The 16,262-nt window shown below is 38.2% G+C and overlaps 3 protein-coding genes across 5 annotated transcripts in view; 1 reads left to right on the forward strand and 2 right to left on the reverse strand.

The window, feature by feature from the left end:
* Positions 1 to 3,305, reverse strand: part of LOC112157417 (protein max) — a 5,593-nt gene extending 2,288 nt beyond the window's left edge. Inside the window, exons 1-2 of the mRNA XM_024290162.2 lie at positions 3,117 to 3,305; positions 1,269 to 1,376 (exon numbers count right to left, since the gene is read on the reverse strand). Coding sequence (XP_024145930.1) covers positions 1,269 to 1,376; positions 3,117 to 3,152 — 144 coding nt within the window. The 5' untranslated portion in view covers positions 3,153 to 3,305. The remainder of the gene's footprint in view (positions 1 to 1,268; positions 1,377 to 3,116) is intronic.
* Positions 3,306 to 5,165: 1,860 nt separating this feature from the next.
* On the forward strand, positions 5,166 to 10,595 carry slc10a1 (solute carrier family 10 member 1). The gene is made up of 6 exons (XM_024290053.2): positions 5,166 to 5,401; positions 6,928 to 7,345; positions 7,414 to 7,618; positions 7,979 to 8,157; positions 9,824 to 10,023; positions 10,131 to 10,595. The coding sequence occupies exons 2-6, from the start codon at positions 6,969 to 6,971 to the stop codon at positions 10,238 to 10,240; spliced, it is 1,071 nt and encodes a 356-aa protein (XP_024145821.1). The 5' UTR covers positions 5,166 to 5,401; positions 6,928 to 6,968; the 3' UTR covers positions 10,241 to 10,595.
* Positions 10,430 to 16,236, reverse strand: LOC112156984 (sushi domain-containing protein 4). 3 transcript variants are annotated; one of them, XM_024289583.2, is made up of 11 exons: positions 16,065 to 16,234; positions 15,407 to 15,549; positions 15,077 to 15,268; positions 14,806 to 14,997; positions 14,237 to 14,428; positions 13,846 to 14,046; positions 13,545 to 13,733; positions 12,835 to 13,029; positions 12,615 to 12,747; positions 12,150 to 12,538; positions 10,430 to 12,067 (listed from the first exon to the last, which is right to left on the reverse strand). In XM_024289583.2, exons 2-11 carry the CDS (start codon positions 15,531 to 15,533, stop codon positions 12,042 to 12,044), a joined length of 1,836 nt encoding a protein of 611 aa, XP_024145351.1. In that variant the 5' UTR covers positions 15,534 to 15,549; positions 16,065 to 16,234; the 3' UTR covers positions 10,430 to 12,041. The 3 variants fall into 3 exon arrangements, with proteins under 3 accessions (XP_024145351.1, XP_024145180.1, XP_024145260.1); XM_024289412.2 differs by having other exon boundaries at positions 10,430 to 12,538; positions 16,065 to 16,236; XM_024289492.2 differs by lacking the exon at positions 16,065 to 16,234 and adding an exon at positions 15,729 to 15,965 and having other exon boundaries at positions 10,430 to 12,538.
* Between the last annotated feature and the right edge of the window lie 26 nt (positions 16,237 to 16,262).

Below are 16,262 nucleotides of genomic sequence, written 5' to 3' on the forward strand. Positions count from 1 at the left end.
AAAAAAAAAAAAAAAAAAAAAAAAAACTGGTGGTGGTTAGCACTACACCAGGGCTGGGTTGATAAAATCGATGAATCAATTTGAATCGATCTAAGCTTAATAGATCAATATAGGTAGAGATTAATCTAAGGCATAAGGCTAGCAGTCCGCTAGCTTGATGTTAATGTATAATGGGATTTCCCTCAGGACAGCTAATGCTAACGCTCAGTCAACCTAAACATACATTCCCGACTAAATGAACATCTTTATGAACTCACAGGCATGAATTTTCCTAACTCTTTTAGGTAAATATCTTTAAAGTAACCGTCTGTGGCCTAAAGTAGTTTTTTTTAAATAATACTTTCTTCTTCTTCTGGAATAAGGTGTAATGCTATAGTGCGATTGCCACCTAGTGGCCAAACTGAAACGCCCTCCAGGAGAGGCAGAACAATTGTTGTAGCTTCTGTTTGAGAATCCACGTAACACTGTGTGGAATTAACAATTTCATTATAATTTTACTGATAAATTTTACAGTATGTGAACTGTATCAGATATTAATATGAATATGGTTAAAACATGAATAGATTATTGATGTTTTTCTAAACAAATGTGTCTCAATGTGTAAATCGTGTAAAATTAAATTCAATCTAATTGAATTGAGTGGTTTGAAAGAATTGGGGGGAAAAAATATATCTAAAAAGAAATTTTTAGAATCAAATCGATCAATACTCTGGTGAATTTAATCGAATTAAAAAATCTTTGGTGATACCCAGCCCTGAAGTCTGTATCCTCTCAGTCCAAAAAGATGCCTCATAAGTTAGATGATGAGTATAACTTGTCCCTAGATGTGCATGTGTAAGTGTGTGGCTCTGGGACACAGTAGACACCTGATAAGGGAGTACCCCGCCTTTCCCCAACAGTAGCTGGGATAGGCTCCAGCAACCCAATGACCCCAAAATTGATAAAGCGAGATTAGAAAGTGGAAAAAATATATAAACATATCATTTCTCTGAAAGGAAAAGCTGCAGCCTCAACCCCAAATGAGTTAATATCAACAAACAGCTTTTGCTGATCTTTAATTATCTGAAATTCCAAATGTGTAATTATAAATTACAACTTAAATATATATATACATTACATCCTTGGCATCATTTGCTAGCAATGACTAAAACAAATATTATTTTCTTTAATAAATTCTATAAAATTGTACAGCATGTTAGGATGTGACTGCACCAGCTTTCATGAAAGGGGATCCAGAAGAGCTGCAGCGTGGACTCGACCGGCCTCACCTTCTCTCCCTGTAATGCCGGCACAGAGTCCCGTAAACTGTGAAAGCTGTCTTTAATGTGATCCCTGCGTTTGCGCTCCAGCGCGTTGTGATGTGCTCGCTTGTCCGCCTGCAAAAGACAGAACCGTCGTTATGCAGCGCACCTCCATAAAAAACATCAATACCATTTAGTTTCACCTGCTGCAGCGTTTTGGTACTGCAGCCTTAAGCAGATCGACGTCAACTAAAGCACAACATGAAGCTGTAGAGCAAGTCAAATATTTACAGACGTGTCATTTGTTTGCTTTGTAGCTTCTATTCATGAAGACCTATGAGCCAACATATGGTGTCCTCCGTCACCTCAGGCATCAGCTGATCAAACTACACACCTGATATTTGATATCATGAACAAAAATCACCCGTATGAAACCGTAGAAGACTTATACTTATCAATCTTGCAATCAAAACTGCAAACAGATGATAATGTCTTTAGTTTTTTATATTTTGACGAATTAATCTAGGTAAAAAGTTATATTTTAAGCAAAAACGTTCTTGAATTATCTTACAGCAAATGGAAAATAGAAGACTCGTAAATGACAAATTCAGTCACGTTCCTTCAGAAAAGTGGAGATAAGCCTGACGTTCTTTCAGCAGGGTGACTGATTAGGATGTACTAAAAGGAATTACATATGAAATCATATTGAGATATGCTGCTAAACTTTAAAAATAGGTTGGAAATTGTGTGTGGGGCTCACAGAAAAAGGACAGCAGACCAGAAAAACAAGTTGTTTAGAAAAAACAATGAGGAAATGTGCCCTACCCAGCGCATTTCAATTGCTCTCACCACACTGCATGACTAATTGTGACTCACATTCTAATAAACCACCATACAAAGTGCCTGTATGAGTGCTGCTACAGCACTAGGCTGCTCTAGAAAATATCTCCCAATAAGAGGGAGAATGACTTGGATTGTATTTCTCCATATGGTGTATGGAGATCAAACGTTGCAGAATCCGTTTTGTTTTGCTTCCCAGTATCATGCAGCCATGCTGGATGGAGCCCGACGCTTAATGCCGAGCGAGGTCTGGCTGTACGTGCGACACGAGATCAGCGAGAACACGGACAGAGTCCATTCTGCCCGTCCTGCTGCGAGCGCGAGCGCTAGCTTACACAAACATTGGAGTAAAACCCGCGATTTAACTGGTAAAAAACCCATATATATAAATCGAGACCCACATGTTGGCGCAATCGTGCCAAAAAGCAGCTATCCGCACGAGAAGGGATTAGCCTATTTGTTCGTGGAGGGAAAGAGCTGCTTTTACGTTCACGAATACAGCCTTTAGCATTTTATTTGAGGATAAATAAGTCATTGCTCTCGTCTCGGATGAGCTGTCCTGACCCCACCAGTAGATTTAGACGTTTTATCTAAAGCCTTATTTCACAATTCACGGTGTATTTTATAAAAACAAGCCAATTGTATCAATTTAATTATTATTTAAGGCATCTAAAACGTGATTTAGATTTATTTTTAACAAGCTGATGTGTGTTGAGCTGTCCCTCAGGGGCAATTAATATCAAACAGCTTCAAGAGCGCAAAATGGTGCGCCCTATTCCCCAAATGTACGTATTAATATACCATCGGAAGTACATTTTTTATTCCATCAAAAAGCCACCGATTAGTTAAGATAACACAATGTAAAACTGTAACACTAGCGGCTATATTTATAATAGTCAAAATCGAAAGAAAAACGGCAGTTAGCCGAGAAACTCGGCAAGCTAGCTCGCTAAAACAATCAGATAGCTTCGTTCGGCGAAGGTTTAAGCTCGGCTAGCAGGTGAGCTACCGTCCGCGAGAAAACGAACCACCTACATCGCTGTCGACTTCGATGTCATCATTTTCGCTCATTCTTCGGTAAAACAAAAAATGTGTGAGAAAAAAAGCAGCTGTCAAAACAAAATGCAGCGACAACTGGAGGCGGATACAATGTAGCACGGAGCTCTGCTACATTAGAGGCATGACGACCAACCGCCTCTTCTACACGTGATTCGCCTACACATGGACTGAAAAATAAGAAGGGCGCATGCGCAGTGAAACAAGGCACTGTGGGAAATGTAGTATAAAATTAGTACATGGGTTGTTGAGGGCTTTTACAAATTCTGGAAATAAAACTACACTTCCCATAGACTAATAATGCTAAACTGTATAAGTTGCAAACTAAACTCAACCGCTAGGACAGGCTACGATTATTATTTCCGGAGGATTATATTCTGCATTGCATTATATAACCCCGTAAAATATAGCATCAAAAAGTTTGATTTTATGTATTTATCTTAGGGAAAAAAACTATGCATTCGAGGTCACGCGTAAATTTTAATAATTACACCTAATCTGAACTGGTGTGTGCAATTCCTTGCTGTATTGTGGCTTTGATATGCACGTTTTGTGTGCAGCAGGAACCAGTTTCTTGTTCATCGTCCAACATATGATTATGGGACCAGATGGCGTCTTGCTCACTTCAGCTGCCCTCCCCCACATACCACCCATAGCTTTTCTCTAAACACAACACTAAACACTTTCACTAAAATACCCTCTGCAGCAAGACATCACAATCCAAAACGCCACTTCAGCACTGCAAAGCAGTTTTCCACTGATAAAGGAAATATTTGCTGTAATTGCAATTACAGCAAATATTTTCTAAGCACTGAAATAAATGTAATTTATCATTTCATGAAACAAGGATACAAAGATGATTCATTGATCGTATTAACAGTCATATTTTTTTTATTGCAATATAAACCATTTCTTGATTACTTCATTTGACAAACCTCACAGGTTATTTCTCTTTTTTAAAATCCACATAGAAAATACCTTGCTTTAAATTTCTGATAAGAGCAAAAAATGCAGGACTGCACATTCACTTGAATATTTGCTGCAAAGCACAAATTCAGGGATATTAGTAAAAAGCTGAGTTCTGATAGTGTGTGATAATCTGATTACACGAGCGGTAAAACACAAAAAAGGAGAATTTTACTGATTTACTCATATCAGCCTGGCATCATCCCCATGTGAGATGATTTTAAAAATGAACGTCATCATAAAAAACCTGAGCATTTCTGCCTTTGATTACATTTAACAGTAGGCACGTTTTGAATAAAAGTTGAAATATTGTAATATTTTATTTTTTTCAAGAGATTGCTTGTTAAATATTAGAATATAAAAAGTCTACCAAGAAACCTTAGTCCTTTAACTTGTTGAAAAAGTTCAATAAAACACATTTCACAAGTTCAAAATCAATCTATGTTGGGGAAAATACACGCTAAACTCTGATTTATCAAATATGGGTCTGCTTAATCCTGGTCTTTGAGGGCTTCCAGTTTTCCCTGCACTCCATAATTACCTGCATCAAATATACTCAGTAAATCAGAACAAGTAGAAACCCGAGTCAGCTAATCAGAAGCAAAGGAGGAAAGGGAGAGAAGTAAGAAGTAAACGTGCAGGACTAGGGTTTGGCAGCCTTGTGCCTTTGTGTTAAAGTCATCATGTTCTACGTAATGCTTTACAGAACATCATGTCTGTGTGCCATTGTAAAAAAGACCGAATGTTCTGTTTTTTTAAATAGATGCTTCGTCCCTCTGGTGCAATTTCTTCCTTGGTCTCCACTATTATTTTGATCTGATTTTTTGTAAATATGTGACTTGTCTAATCATTTTCTAATTTTTTCTCTATTTCTTTCTGTAATGCTGCTGCTGTTCCACTGGAATTTCCCCACTGTGAGACGAATAAAGGACTATCTTATCTTATCTTATCAAACACACCTTCCTGCAACATCTTGAAAAGTACAAAAGTGGACCAAAAATACTAAAAAAAGAAAAATAAAGAAGAAGAAATATTATTTTTTTCTTTTATATGTTTTTGGTTAAATCAGTCTTACTCCTGCTTAAGGATTTTCTCCTTGGAGGCAGATTGCACTTCACACCTTTCACGTTGTCATGGACCATGTGACAAAGGAGTTTAAATTCAGGGGGGCAAGAGAAGAATTGGAAGCAATACTGGAACACTGTCTGGGAGAACACTATTTGAAGCTGCATTGACCTGAAGGCAAGAAAGTTCATTTTGTCACTTGGAGCAGGCGTTTCGCTTTTAAAAAAGTGAAGGTAGGTCTCCTAATTTGTGTACAATTTGAATGTTTATCTAGATGTGGCTCAGGCTTTGAAGCCAATTCAAATAACTATTTAATTAAAATGTTTGGAGCTTACACAATATATGTTAATGTTGCGGTTTTTGTGTTATGGTTACTATTTTAATCTTTATTTTAAATCACAAACATACTAAATGCACATAACTTTCCCAACTCTGGTTATTTCAGCTTGATTTATAAGGCTGAAAGGTGGTGATAAATGTAAAAAGCAAAATAAAATGATTTAAGTATTTTTTTTAGTTAATTTGAAAATCGAAATTCACCTTTATAATTTATTTCTTATACACATTTGTTTTTATTTTTTAGTTGTTAAGCTACCACAAAGATCTTTGCTGCGTAATGTCATTGTGCCGAGATGTACAGTTGTGATAAAGTTCCTTTTGAGTCCACGAGTGTGAGAGAACACTGTGTTCTTTCGGTTTTGGTGTGAAAACGGAGAGACCAGAGCTCTAAAATTTGGGGTTTGGGAGTTTTTTGCTTTGTCACTTTATCTTAGCATGCATTTTTGGTCTCTTTAGCACCTAAACCAAAATCCAGCAGTTAGTTTTAGGAACCAAAACTGCACAACAATGCATATTTTTTTAAACAAAATAGTGTGACATGTGTGCAAAAGTGAGATCAAACTCTTACAATTTGATAACATTTGTCACACAAATTATTATATGTCTAATAAATACATTTATTATAAATAATTTTTTTAATCAAGTTTCTGTTTAATGATTTGAGTTATTTCCATACTCTAAGATGCAGTAAGTTACTTAAGTTTACTTAAAAAAGCCTTTAGATGGGTTTCAATACACCTTGCTAAGGATGTTTGTGATTGATTTTGGATATAAAAGGTCTTAAGGAAGAGAAAAAAACAAAATAATTTTCAGGAAAATGAGTCAGACAAAAATCTGAATCTCTGTTTAGTAAATGCAGAGTTGAAAGCAACCGGTTCTGAAACGTTGAAGTGCTTACTTGGTATGTATGTGAGGGAGATGGCATGCCCTGAATGTTAAGGATGTCATGTCATCATATCTCATTGTAAAATCTTATAGGGGCTGTTTGAAGTCTAGTGGTGCAGCTGGACGTAGATGCTTTTTGAAAAAGAAAAATAGACAATGTATGAACTTTGTTTGTCCTCCAGCTGTTGTTTAATATGAGGCAAAGATCCAAAAACAGTGTCCATTGTAAGGGGAGTTCTGTAATGCAATTTTCAAGACAAATATTTAAAAAAAGGATTTAATATTTTTGATTATTTTACCAGTAACATCTTTATTTGTTAAATATTGTTTTAAATATAGTTGTTTTAAAATTGAAGTTACAGTCAAAATAGTGATAAAGCTATTTTGTGCCCCCCAAAAAGTAAAAAGAAAGTCACTTTCTGTAGTTATGACATGTAAATGAAGTGTGAAAATCTACCCAATCCGTTAATTTTATTTCAATTGAACCATACTAAAAATGTTTTAACATTTCATGTGTTTTCTTTATGTGTGACAGATTCAAACTAATACAAATAGAAACTTGAAGAATCTGCCACAATGAATGTGACAAACGGAGTCCACATCTACAATGACGGAGGCCTCTCGGGCAATAGCAGCATGAGCGACACCCCCGTTTTCAGAGCCGTGAACATGGTCATAAACTTTCTGAGCATTGCCATTCTCTTCATCGCAATGATTTCGCTCGGCTGCACCATGGAGATCTCCAAAATCAAGGCGCACATCCTCAAACCCAAAGGCGTGGCTATTGCGCTGCTGGCCCAGTTCTTCGTCATGCCCCTCTCAGCCTTCTCTCTGGCTAAAGTCCTGCAGATGGATCCTATAAAGGCAGTGACTGTGCTCATTTGTGGCTGCTGTCCTGGAGGGACCTTATCAAACATCTTTGCTCTGATTGTGAAAGGTGACATGAATCTTAGGTAAGGCAGTCTTTCCTGGTAATGTGTCTGACAAAGGGTGTCAAAGTGATGCTTTTATTTCCTCCAAGCATCGTCATGACAACGTGCTCCAACTTTGCCGCTCTGGGTCTGATGCCTTTGCTGCTCTGCATCCTCTGCCAAGGCTTTCCCGGGCTGCAAAACGCCGTGCCGTACGTCGGCATCGTCACCACCCTCCTCTGCACCCTGGTAGCCTGCACGATTGGCATTCTCATCAACCACTACAAACCAAAATACTCACCGATCGTGAATAAAGTAAGATTCTTGAAATGGTGACACAACTTCCACACATCAAAAACCAGAGTTTTGAGACTTGACCCCTAAAGTTTTCCAGAACTTCTTTTATAGGTCAGTTGCGGTTTGGAAAATAAAGTCACACACACACACAAATCCATTCAGTCTCACTGTTGTTTACACATTCTGCACAATGTGGGAGAAGCTTATGGTCCAAGTAAACAAAGGTTTGTGCAACAGGAAGTAATTAGCTTTTCACTCCTAACTGAGACCAGATGTTGATCTTCTTCAAGAAACTTTGCTTCAGATGGAAATAAAAAATAATATTTTGAAGCGAAGCTGAAATCATGTTTTGAACCAACTGTTTTATTTTCTCTACAGACGGGTATGTGGATTCTCCTGATCTCCTCCATCGGTCTCCTTGCTCTGTCGGCCTATGTTGTGAAGGACGTCCTATGGATGATTGTCATGGTAGATGTCCTCACTACGGCAGCTTTGATGCCGTTGATCGGCTTCACACTGGGATATGTTGTGTCTGTCATCTGTAAGCTCAGCCCAAAGTAAGTGAAAATATCAAACGGACAAGTCTACACGCTGTTTTTGTTCAACATGCTAGCTAAAAATGACAGAAATCGTTACTAATTTTTTAATTTGGTCCTTAATTTTAATCCTAGCAGCTTTATCAGGAGTTGCAATGAAAATACAAATTTAACCGTCAAATGTCCACATAGTGGAGGCGGTTATTAAAATAATCCTGTACTTTGTGGTACAAGCACCAACTTTAGCGTGATATACCCCACCTCCCTCTTTCAGAAAAGCACATTAGCCTTGAGAAAATCCAAGATTAAAGTAATATACATAGCCTATAATAGTTGCCCCTCAAGTTTAGAGACCATATTTTGTGCTTGAACAGCCTATATTTCTTTGAGAGTGAGGCAAATATATATTGAATATTTATGTGACAACTTTTTTAAAGATGGCTTCCATCTGTACAAATGGCTGCCATTTTGATTTTTTCTTTTACCTACGTGCTAATGCTAAACTTAGCTAACATCCATGACAAATTTGGTGCTTGTACCACAAAATGCATGATTTTTCTGAAATATCAACTTAACCAGCTTCACTAACATATTAACATTTATAATAATAAATTTAAAAAAAGTAATATTGAGGGTTCCCTTTCAAAAATATTTTGTTAATAACGTCAAATCCTAAATGAAACCATTTAACACAGTCTAGCATTGGGGGTTTCAACCTTTAATGCCCATATATCAATAGTTTCAAGTTCTAATCAAGCAGCTGCCAAAACTCTTAAGAAAAACACACCTTATTTGTTTATTTGTGGCCATTAATACACAAACTTAAAAATGTAGATAATAACATTTACAATAATTGAAATGCAATATTGTTATAATTTTTAACTACTCAAATTTGCTTTACTTTTGATAGCAGCAAATACTAGTTTCTTTCAAAGCGAAATACCCATTGTGTCAAATAAAATCCTCCTGTTGCAGCAGTTTTACTCAAGTAAAAAATGCGAGAACGGCGACATTTTCTATCATTATGACTTATCTTTTCTCTATGTTTACTAGTAAACAAGACAACATTGGTGGAAAATTCAATTTTTTAAATAATTCTATATGCTATTCTATACGTCAAGAACTAATGACAATAAACCTCCAGTAATAGATGGAACTTTTTACCATAATATTACTCATTTATTGACATAATTAACTTACAAAAATTAACAAACTACAAACCAAGTTTTCCCTTAATTTTCCCTCTAAGCTAAAGCTAAAAATGTAGGGAAAAACTGTGGTTCTGGAGCCTCAGGTTGCAGACCCTCTGTAAAGCATTTCAAGCATGTTTTATTGTTTTTAAGGAATAGAAATACTTTATTTCCTGTTTTACGTGGTTTTGTCAACCTTATTGAAAGATAATTATAACACTAAGTGAAGAATAATGCCCGTTAGATGGTTTCTCCTATTTATTTTAGGCTAAAATGTATCACTATTGGTTCATTAAGGTGTTTAATAAAGATAATGCTCTGTATTATAAACATACATTAAGCAATAGATTAGTCTAACCACTCCTAACTAGTCTTTATTAAAATCAAACTAAATCCTTTTATTTTTTTTTCTGTAAATTAGTTTATTTTTTTATTATGAAATGCAAAGAGTGTCCCAGAGCATAATGTAACACTTACGAATCTCCTTTTCCATTTAGATGCAGCAGAACTGTCTCCATGGAAACAGGCTTTCAAAACATCCAGCTGTGCACCGCCATCCTCAAGGTGGCCTTTCCTCCACAGGTCATTGGCCCCATGTTCCTCTTCCCTCTGATTTACGTGGCGTTCCAGTGCGGCGAGGCTCTTCTCATGGCCCTTTGTTTCACGTTGTACCAAAGACTAAAGCCACCAGCTGGGGGTGAGTGGAACAGCTGTCGGCCTGTTTTTTGCTGAGAGGATTGGGTCAGATGAGCACGCTCGTGCAGAGTATTTGGATTTCAGATAAAAGACATTTCTCTTACGCAGATAAAGACGCAAACATGCATGCTGACGCCAAACAAGAGGAGGAGGAGGAGAAAAAGCACCTTCAGGAGCATCAGGAGTGGTCAGCAGAAGACGACTACAGAAGAGATTAACCATAAATTATTCATTCTGGACTAAAGACTAGCTAAATAGCCTGTAGAGACTCAACAACATGGGATCTGTGTATTTATATAAAATCAACAGTAAAACATTTTCTTAGTTAATTCGTTTTTTGAATTAGTTTCTCAAATTTAACTTGAACAATTATAGTTAGTGTGAGAAAAAAAAAAGATGGACAAAGCTTTGGCATGTCAAATTATATTTAATCAAACTGATGGGATATATACAGAATAAACACAATGTAAACCTTTTTTTTTAAATATTAAAATACTATCTTCACGAACAAATCCAAAAAATAATTACTCAATCCAAATAGTAAAATAAACAGGCAGTCAAAAAAAAAAAAAAGGAAAGAACACCGAACAATATGCTAATCTGTACACTTAATACTTTTTTGGTGCCCGATGTCTTTCCCCCACATGCAATAGAATAGAAATGAAACAAAAATAAAAACCAACAATTGAATCATTTCCATGAACAGTGGAGGCATTAGAAGAAGCCAAAGCTGATCAACAGCATTCTGGGCACTAATATTTTACATACAAGTTTTGACTTCAATCGAGAATTTCTCAGGAGCCTCAATAAATTAACAAGACAATATTTTCCTTTGTTTACAAGTGATATGTTTGACAAAAGCCACACGTAGTATTACTAAGCGGTGGAGGCATTTAACTCACATTCACTTTAAATATTCCTTATTTATACACCTGTGCATAGAAGTGGAAAGCTAAGGCCATCGGGGAAGGAGGGGGGAGACGAGCATCAAGAGGGGATAGATTTGGAAAACTGTGATGACTGTGCAAGCGGACCTGCTCGACGAGTTGGGATGGTTGATCTAAAAGCTTAAAGACCCACTCCGATGAAATTTGTGTTTTTAACATGTTCGAGTAGCATTATTATGATAGTAGAGGACATCTCTGAAGAAAATCATTCTGTTTTGGAGTATTTCTTTATTCAAATTGTTGTGAAAGCCATATGAGAGATTGTAATAGTGATGTAAAATGGATGGACCACAATCTCCCTGCTCTGCTCCATTCCGATACAGCCACTTGTAGAGGACTAGAACCATTTACATCTTTGTTTTTCTCGTCCGAGTTTGTGGCTGGATAGCTCCAGCCATAGTTCACCGTTTTTGTTGCATTGATATTATTAGGTGAGGGGCTGTAATCTAGTCAGATGGCTCTCAGTTATGAGTAACTTAGGGAGGAGAGGGTTGCTTAGCACCAATAGTCATTCTGCAAAAACTAATAAAACAAATCTTTTTGTTTTTTTAAATTTTGGCTAAAAACAGCATCATCATAATTAAAAGACCACTGGGAGCGCTTTTAAAATCGATCAAAAGATGATCAGAGTGGGTCTTTAAGATGAAAAACTAAAGTATTCGGGCTCTATGACCCCCATGCAACTAAATCTTACCTGATGAGCTCTTGTAATTGAAGGAAAGTAACTTTAAACGAGACGGCGGTTGAAATCCCAGTTCGAGTTTGCAGCTTTATAGAACAAATTCCACCGTGTACTCTCGTTCCTCTCATCTAATCTCGTCCTTCCAGACATTTCAGATCTTAAAACAAAAAAAAAAAAGTATGCACAGTGGGGAGTGCCTATAAAAACGCACGCATGTGTATGTACACGTGAATCTCTGCTCATTTAGGGAGATGAACTATTACTATCCAGAAGTGACTGTGAAGCTGAAGCTCAATCGGAGCCTTTGTGTTGGGCTGATCGGTGTCGATGATCTCCTGCTCATCAGTAAAGCTGAGAAGCAAACCATGAGTCCAAAGGCTGCAGCGGGTCTCAGGCCTCCTTTAGCAAGGGCATATCTGGCAGGAACAGATCATATTCTTAGTAAATAAAGGCTCCAAACAAAACAAAAACAGAATAATTCTATAAATATGTACTGACCATCAGAGTAGTCCATCTCAGAGTCCAGAGAGAGGCTTTGCTGATCGCTGCCCGCAGACGGTCTTCTGTGGGCGGAGCTGTCTCCAGCTGCACCTGCGTGGTCCAGAGCCCAGGCGGAGGATGACGACGGTGTCGAGGAGGAAGATGCCGTCAGCGCAGGCTGCGTCTCTGCGGCCTCCGTTTGATGCTGTTTGAGGTTAGACGGCCTCGAGGGGCCAGCCTCCGGCGCGCTGGCGTGCTGACCCTCAGACAGCACAATGTGGACCCGATTCTCGGCGCCGACGGCGGTAGACCTGCTGTTACTCACAGCCTCCTCGTAGGACGGCAGGGTCACTTGGACTCCCTCTACCATGATGGACACTGGCTGACCCGACACCCCTGGATCACGCCTTTGAACAGAGAACGAAGAATCGTTGAGGCTCTACATCCCATTTTTTTTTGTTTACATTTGAAGCTTTTACTCACCGGTGAAAGGACTTAAGTTTTGGCTGCAAAAGTACAAACAGCACCACCAGGAGCAGGACGAGAGCCACTGAGCTCGCTGTGGAGGCGACTATGGATAAAGCTGGCATTCCCAAAGGCAAAGACGGATGACGGTCTACAGACAGAAGAATATTTCAAACTTCTATCTGCAATTTAAATAAAAAATAAAACTTCATCGAGTTTAATTAATTTTTTTTTTTACCTTGCTCCATGACACAGCTAAGCTTAATTTGGCTGTTCCACTGTCCAAGCTGACAGGTGAGGTACTTGTAGTCTCCCTTCAGAACATAACCTTCATCACAGAAGTATTCAACCACCGTGCTATGAGGAAACACTCGGCATGAAGGGGGATGACACAAGTACCCCCCATTCTCTAGTTGATACGGAGGCTGGCATCCTGCCCAGGGAGAAAAAAATCAAACTGTTCTTTTAAAAAAATAAAGGCACAGTCATTTCTCAAAAACAACTGGAAGACCACAAAATGACAAGAAAGTGTGTAAGGACTTTTTAGCCACCTAAAAAATATATGACATTTTACAGACTGTTTATATTTTCGGTTTTTGATTTTAATTTTAAAAATAAATTATACACTTTATTGTGAAATTTCCTGGTTTCCAGGTTCTCTAGCATTCATAATTCTGCACAAACCAGGGAGATACGGTTTGATGTGATGAATTCTGGATGTTTTTAAAACAAAAGAACTTCTGAATTAACTTTTATCACTTTTTAAAAGCTGTAAATTAAAGACACTCAACTATTTTATTTAGAAAACATGACCCTTTTTTAAAAAGTTACAAATATCATTTTATTATTTTTGAGCTGCAGAAACCTTGTATTTTTCATGATTATTCCACTATGTTTTTAGATGGATATTCATATTCAAATATATGATAAAAGGGGGTGCGTTTTTACCTTCAGTGTGAGTGCAGCGAGGAGGCTCAGCAGACCAGTGTCTCATTGAGGTGCAGGTGAGGATGCTGGATCCCTCCAGCAGGTAACCGGGGTCGCAGCTGTACTGCAGCACTGTTCCCACTGGGAACAAGTTCCTGTTCGTGTCTGTCACATTGGATGAGCCGTGCAGCAACAGCGGTCTGATACAACCTTAAAAGGACAATACAAATAGATCAAATTAAGATTCAGTAGACAGGATTGAATTCCAAAACCATGTTTACAACACAGCCTGATAAAGGACCTCAATGAACGTTTATTCTACCTTTGGCGAGTTCGGGGACGCAGCTGACCGGCACCGAGTCATCCCATTTCCCGTAGTGGCATGTGCGGAACTTGTAATCTCCTTTCATGGTATACCCTTCATTGCAGTAATACTGTATGACAGTGCCGTGAGAAAACCATCTGCATGGCGAGGGGTGACACGTGTAACCTCCATTTTCTGGCTGAGGCGGAGGCGGGCACGCTGTTAATGGAAAGAAATGAAATCAGTTACAGTGCTGCATCCGAATCTTTGCAATTAATTCAATTTGCAGAGTTCAGATCGGTCTCTGTTCTGTAATAGTGACGTAAAAACACAGTTTTCATGCTAACTTCTGCAAAACAACAAACCATTTTTTTCTTAAAAGGAAAAAGGTCAGATTTTAAAAACCTACCATCACTGCGGATGCAGCGAGGAGGTGGGGAGGACCAGTCTCCCAGAGTGGTGCAGGTGAGGATGCTGCGTCCGGCTAGCAGGTACCCAGCGTCACAGTTGTACTGCAGTACAGTTCCCACATGGAACAAGTTGGTGTTGGTGTCTGTCAGATTAGCCGAGCCATGCTGTACCATGGAGGGTCTTATACAACCTGACAAAAAAGACCATTTGTTCAAATAAAATACCTAATCTTTAGATAATTTTGCAGTGATTTAGCACTAAAAAGTTTTTAAACTTCAATATTTTTGTATTCATAAATATTTTTATGAATAAAGGTTATTTTGCGTAATCATATTTGAAAAAAGTATTTAAAAAAAGTAAGAAAATAAAAAAAATGCAACAGGAAGAGTTTATAATTAAGTAAATAATAGTGTTTACATAAATCAAGAGAAAAAAATGAACTAAATTAACTTAATAACAGTAAAACTTTGCTTTGATTTTGTAGACAATTTGCAGTTCAACCCAGAATTATTGATACTTTCAGTGAAACATTGCAGCTCATTAGTAATATGTTAAAAACTGACCAACCTTTGCTTACACAACTGATCTCCACCGGACCGTCCCACTGTCCATCTTGACACGTCAAGTAGGGGTAATCTCCACTCAGAGTAAAGCCCTCATTACATAAGAATTCAATAATGGTGCCATGGGAAAAGAGTCGACACGGGGATGGGTGGCACATGTAACCCCCGTTTTCCGGTTTAGAGAGGGGTAGACATGCTAAAGAAGACAAAAAAAACCCTAAAGTTTTACTTCTAGCTGGCTACAAATTAAACTAAACACGCATGTAGTGTCTTACCGCCACTGCGTATGCACTGAGGGGGCTCAGAGGACCACCGTCCTGACGCAGTGCAGGTGAGAATACTGGGTCCATCTGGGAGATAGCCGGGATCACAGCTATACTGCAGAACTGTGCCCACTGGGAAGGAGCCCCTGTTGGTCTCGGTGAGGTTGACCCAGCTGTTCTGGACCATGTACGGCCTCATACATCCTAACAAAGATAATCCGACAGCATTTTAATGATTAAAATAAACACAGAGAGAGCATTTGTGTCACACTGTTAAGATGGTAATATTATCATTTTAAAAAAGCATTGCATTAATATGGAATCACTGTTTCTGGATCTTACCTGAGCCTTGTCCAGTAGAAAGTACAGTCAGTACTAGCAGCAACAAGAAGGCTATTTTGGTGGGTGAGGTTTGGGCCCCAAAAGCATTTGGAATAGACTTTATCTTTCCATTGCACATTTTCCCCATTCAAAGGCAACACACCCTGATAATTGAGAGATCAGACATTTATCTAGGTATCTAAATAAAAGCAGATTAACAGCTAGCAAAATATATGTGATTAAGCGTTCTTATGGCTAAACCGTGGGCGTAATTTACACAAATATAGAACTATTATATTGTTTAAAGGCCAAAATATGAATATTAATAAAACTAATAACCTACTTTGTTGATTTTCAGCTGCGAAGCGGCGACTTTACAGATTAGGTGCTCATCGCGTAGGATTTAACACTGAAAATGTCCCGTATAAACCATTACACACCCATTTTAAAGGGCCGCTACAGGCTGGTAAACACCTTTCTAACATTAAGGCCAAAAGAAAGCATGTAAACACAATACATATACGTAATTCTTAAACAAATTTACCAGGACTTCGAGCCACAGAACAAAGACAAAAGGTCCTATGTGCCTTTTGTTGTGACGCTACGCTAGCCACCAGCGGTAATCGATATGGTCGTTCATGCTAATGCTAGCAGGATAACAAATCGATCCAGTACTCACCAAAAAATACGGGTTTGGAACCTCCACCGTAATAATATCACACTTTATACATTTATGTTTGATATTTCGCCCACGTCGATGACAATGAAATTTTAAAATGAGAGCAAAAGTGGGGGTAAAGGAGCCGATCGGTACTAAGCTAACCGCTGGCTACCTTCTAGCTAGCTAACTCGCTACGCTAGCTAGCTGCACTGGCTG

The sequence above is a fragment of the Oryzias melastigma genome, linkage group LG22, assembly GCF_002922805.2.
Source record: "Oryzias melastigma strain HK-1 linkage group LG22, ASM292280v2, whole genome shotgun sequence".
NCBI lineage: Eukaryota > Metazoa > Chordata > Actinopteri > Beloniformes > Adrianichthyidae > Oryzias > Oryzias melastigma.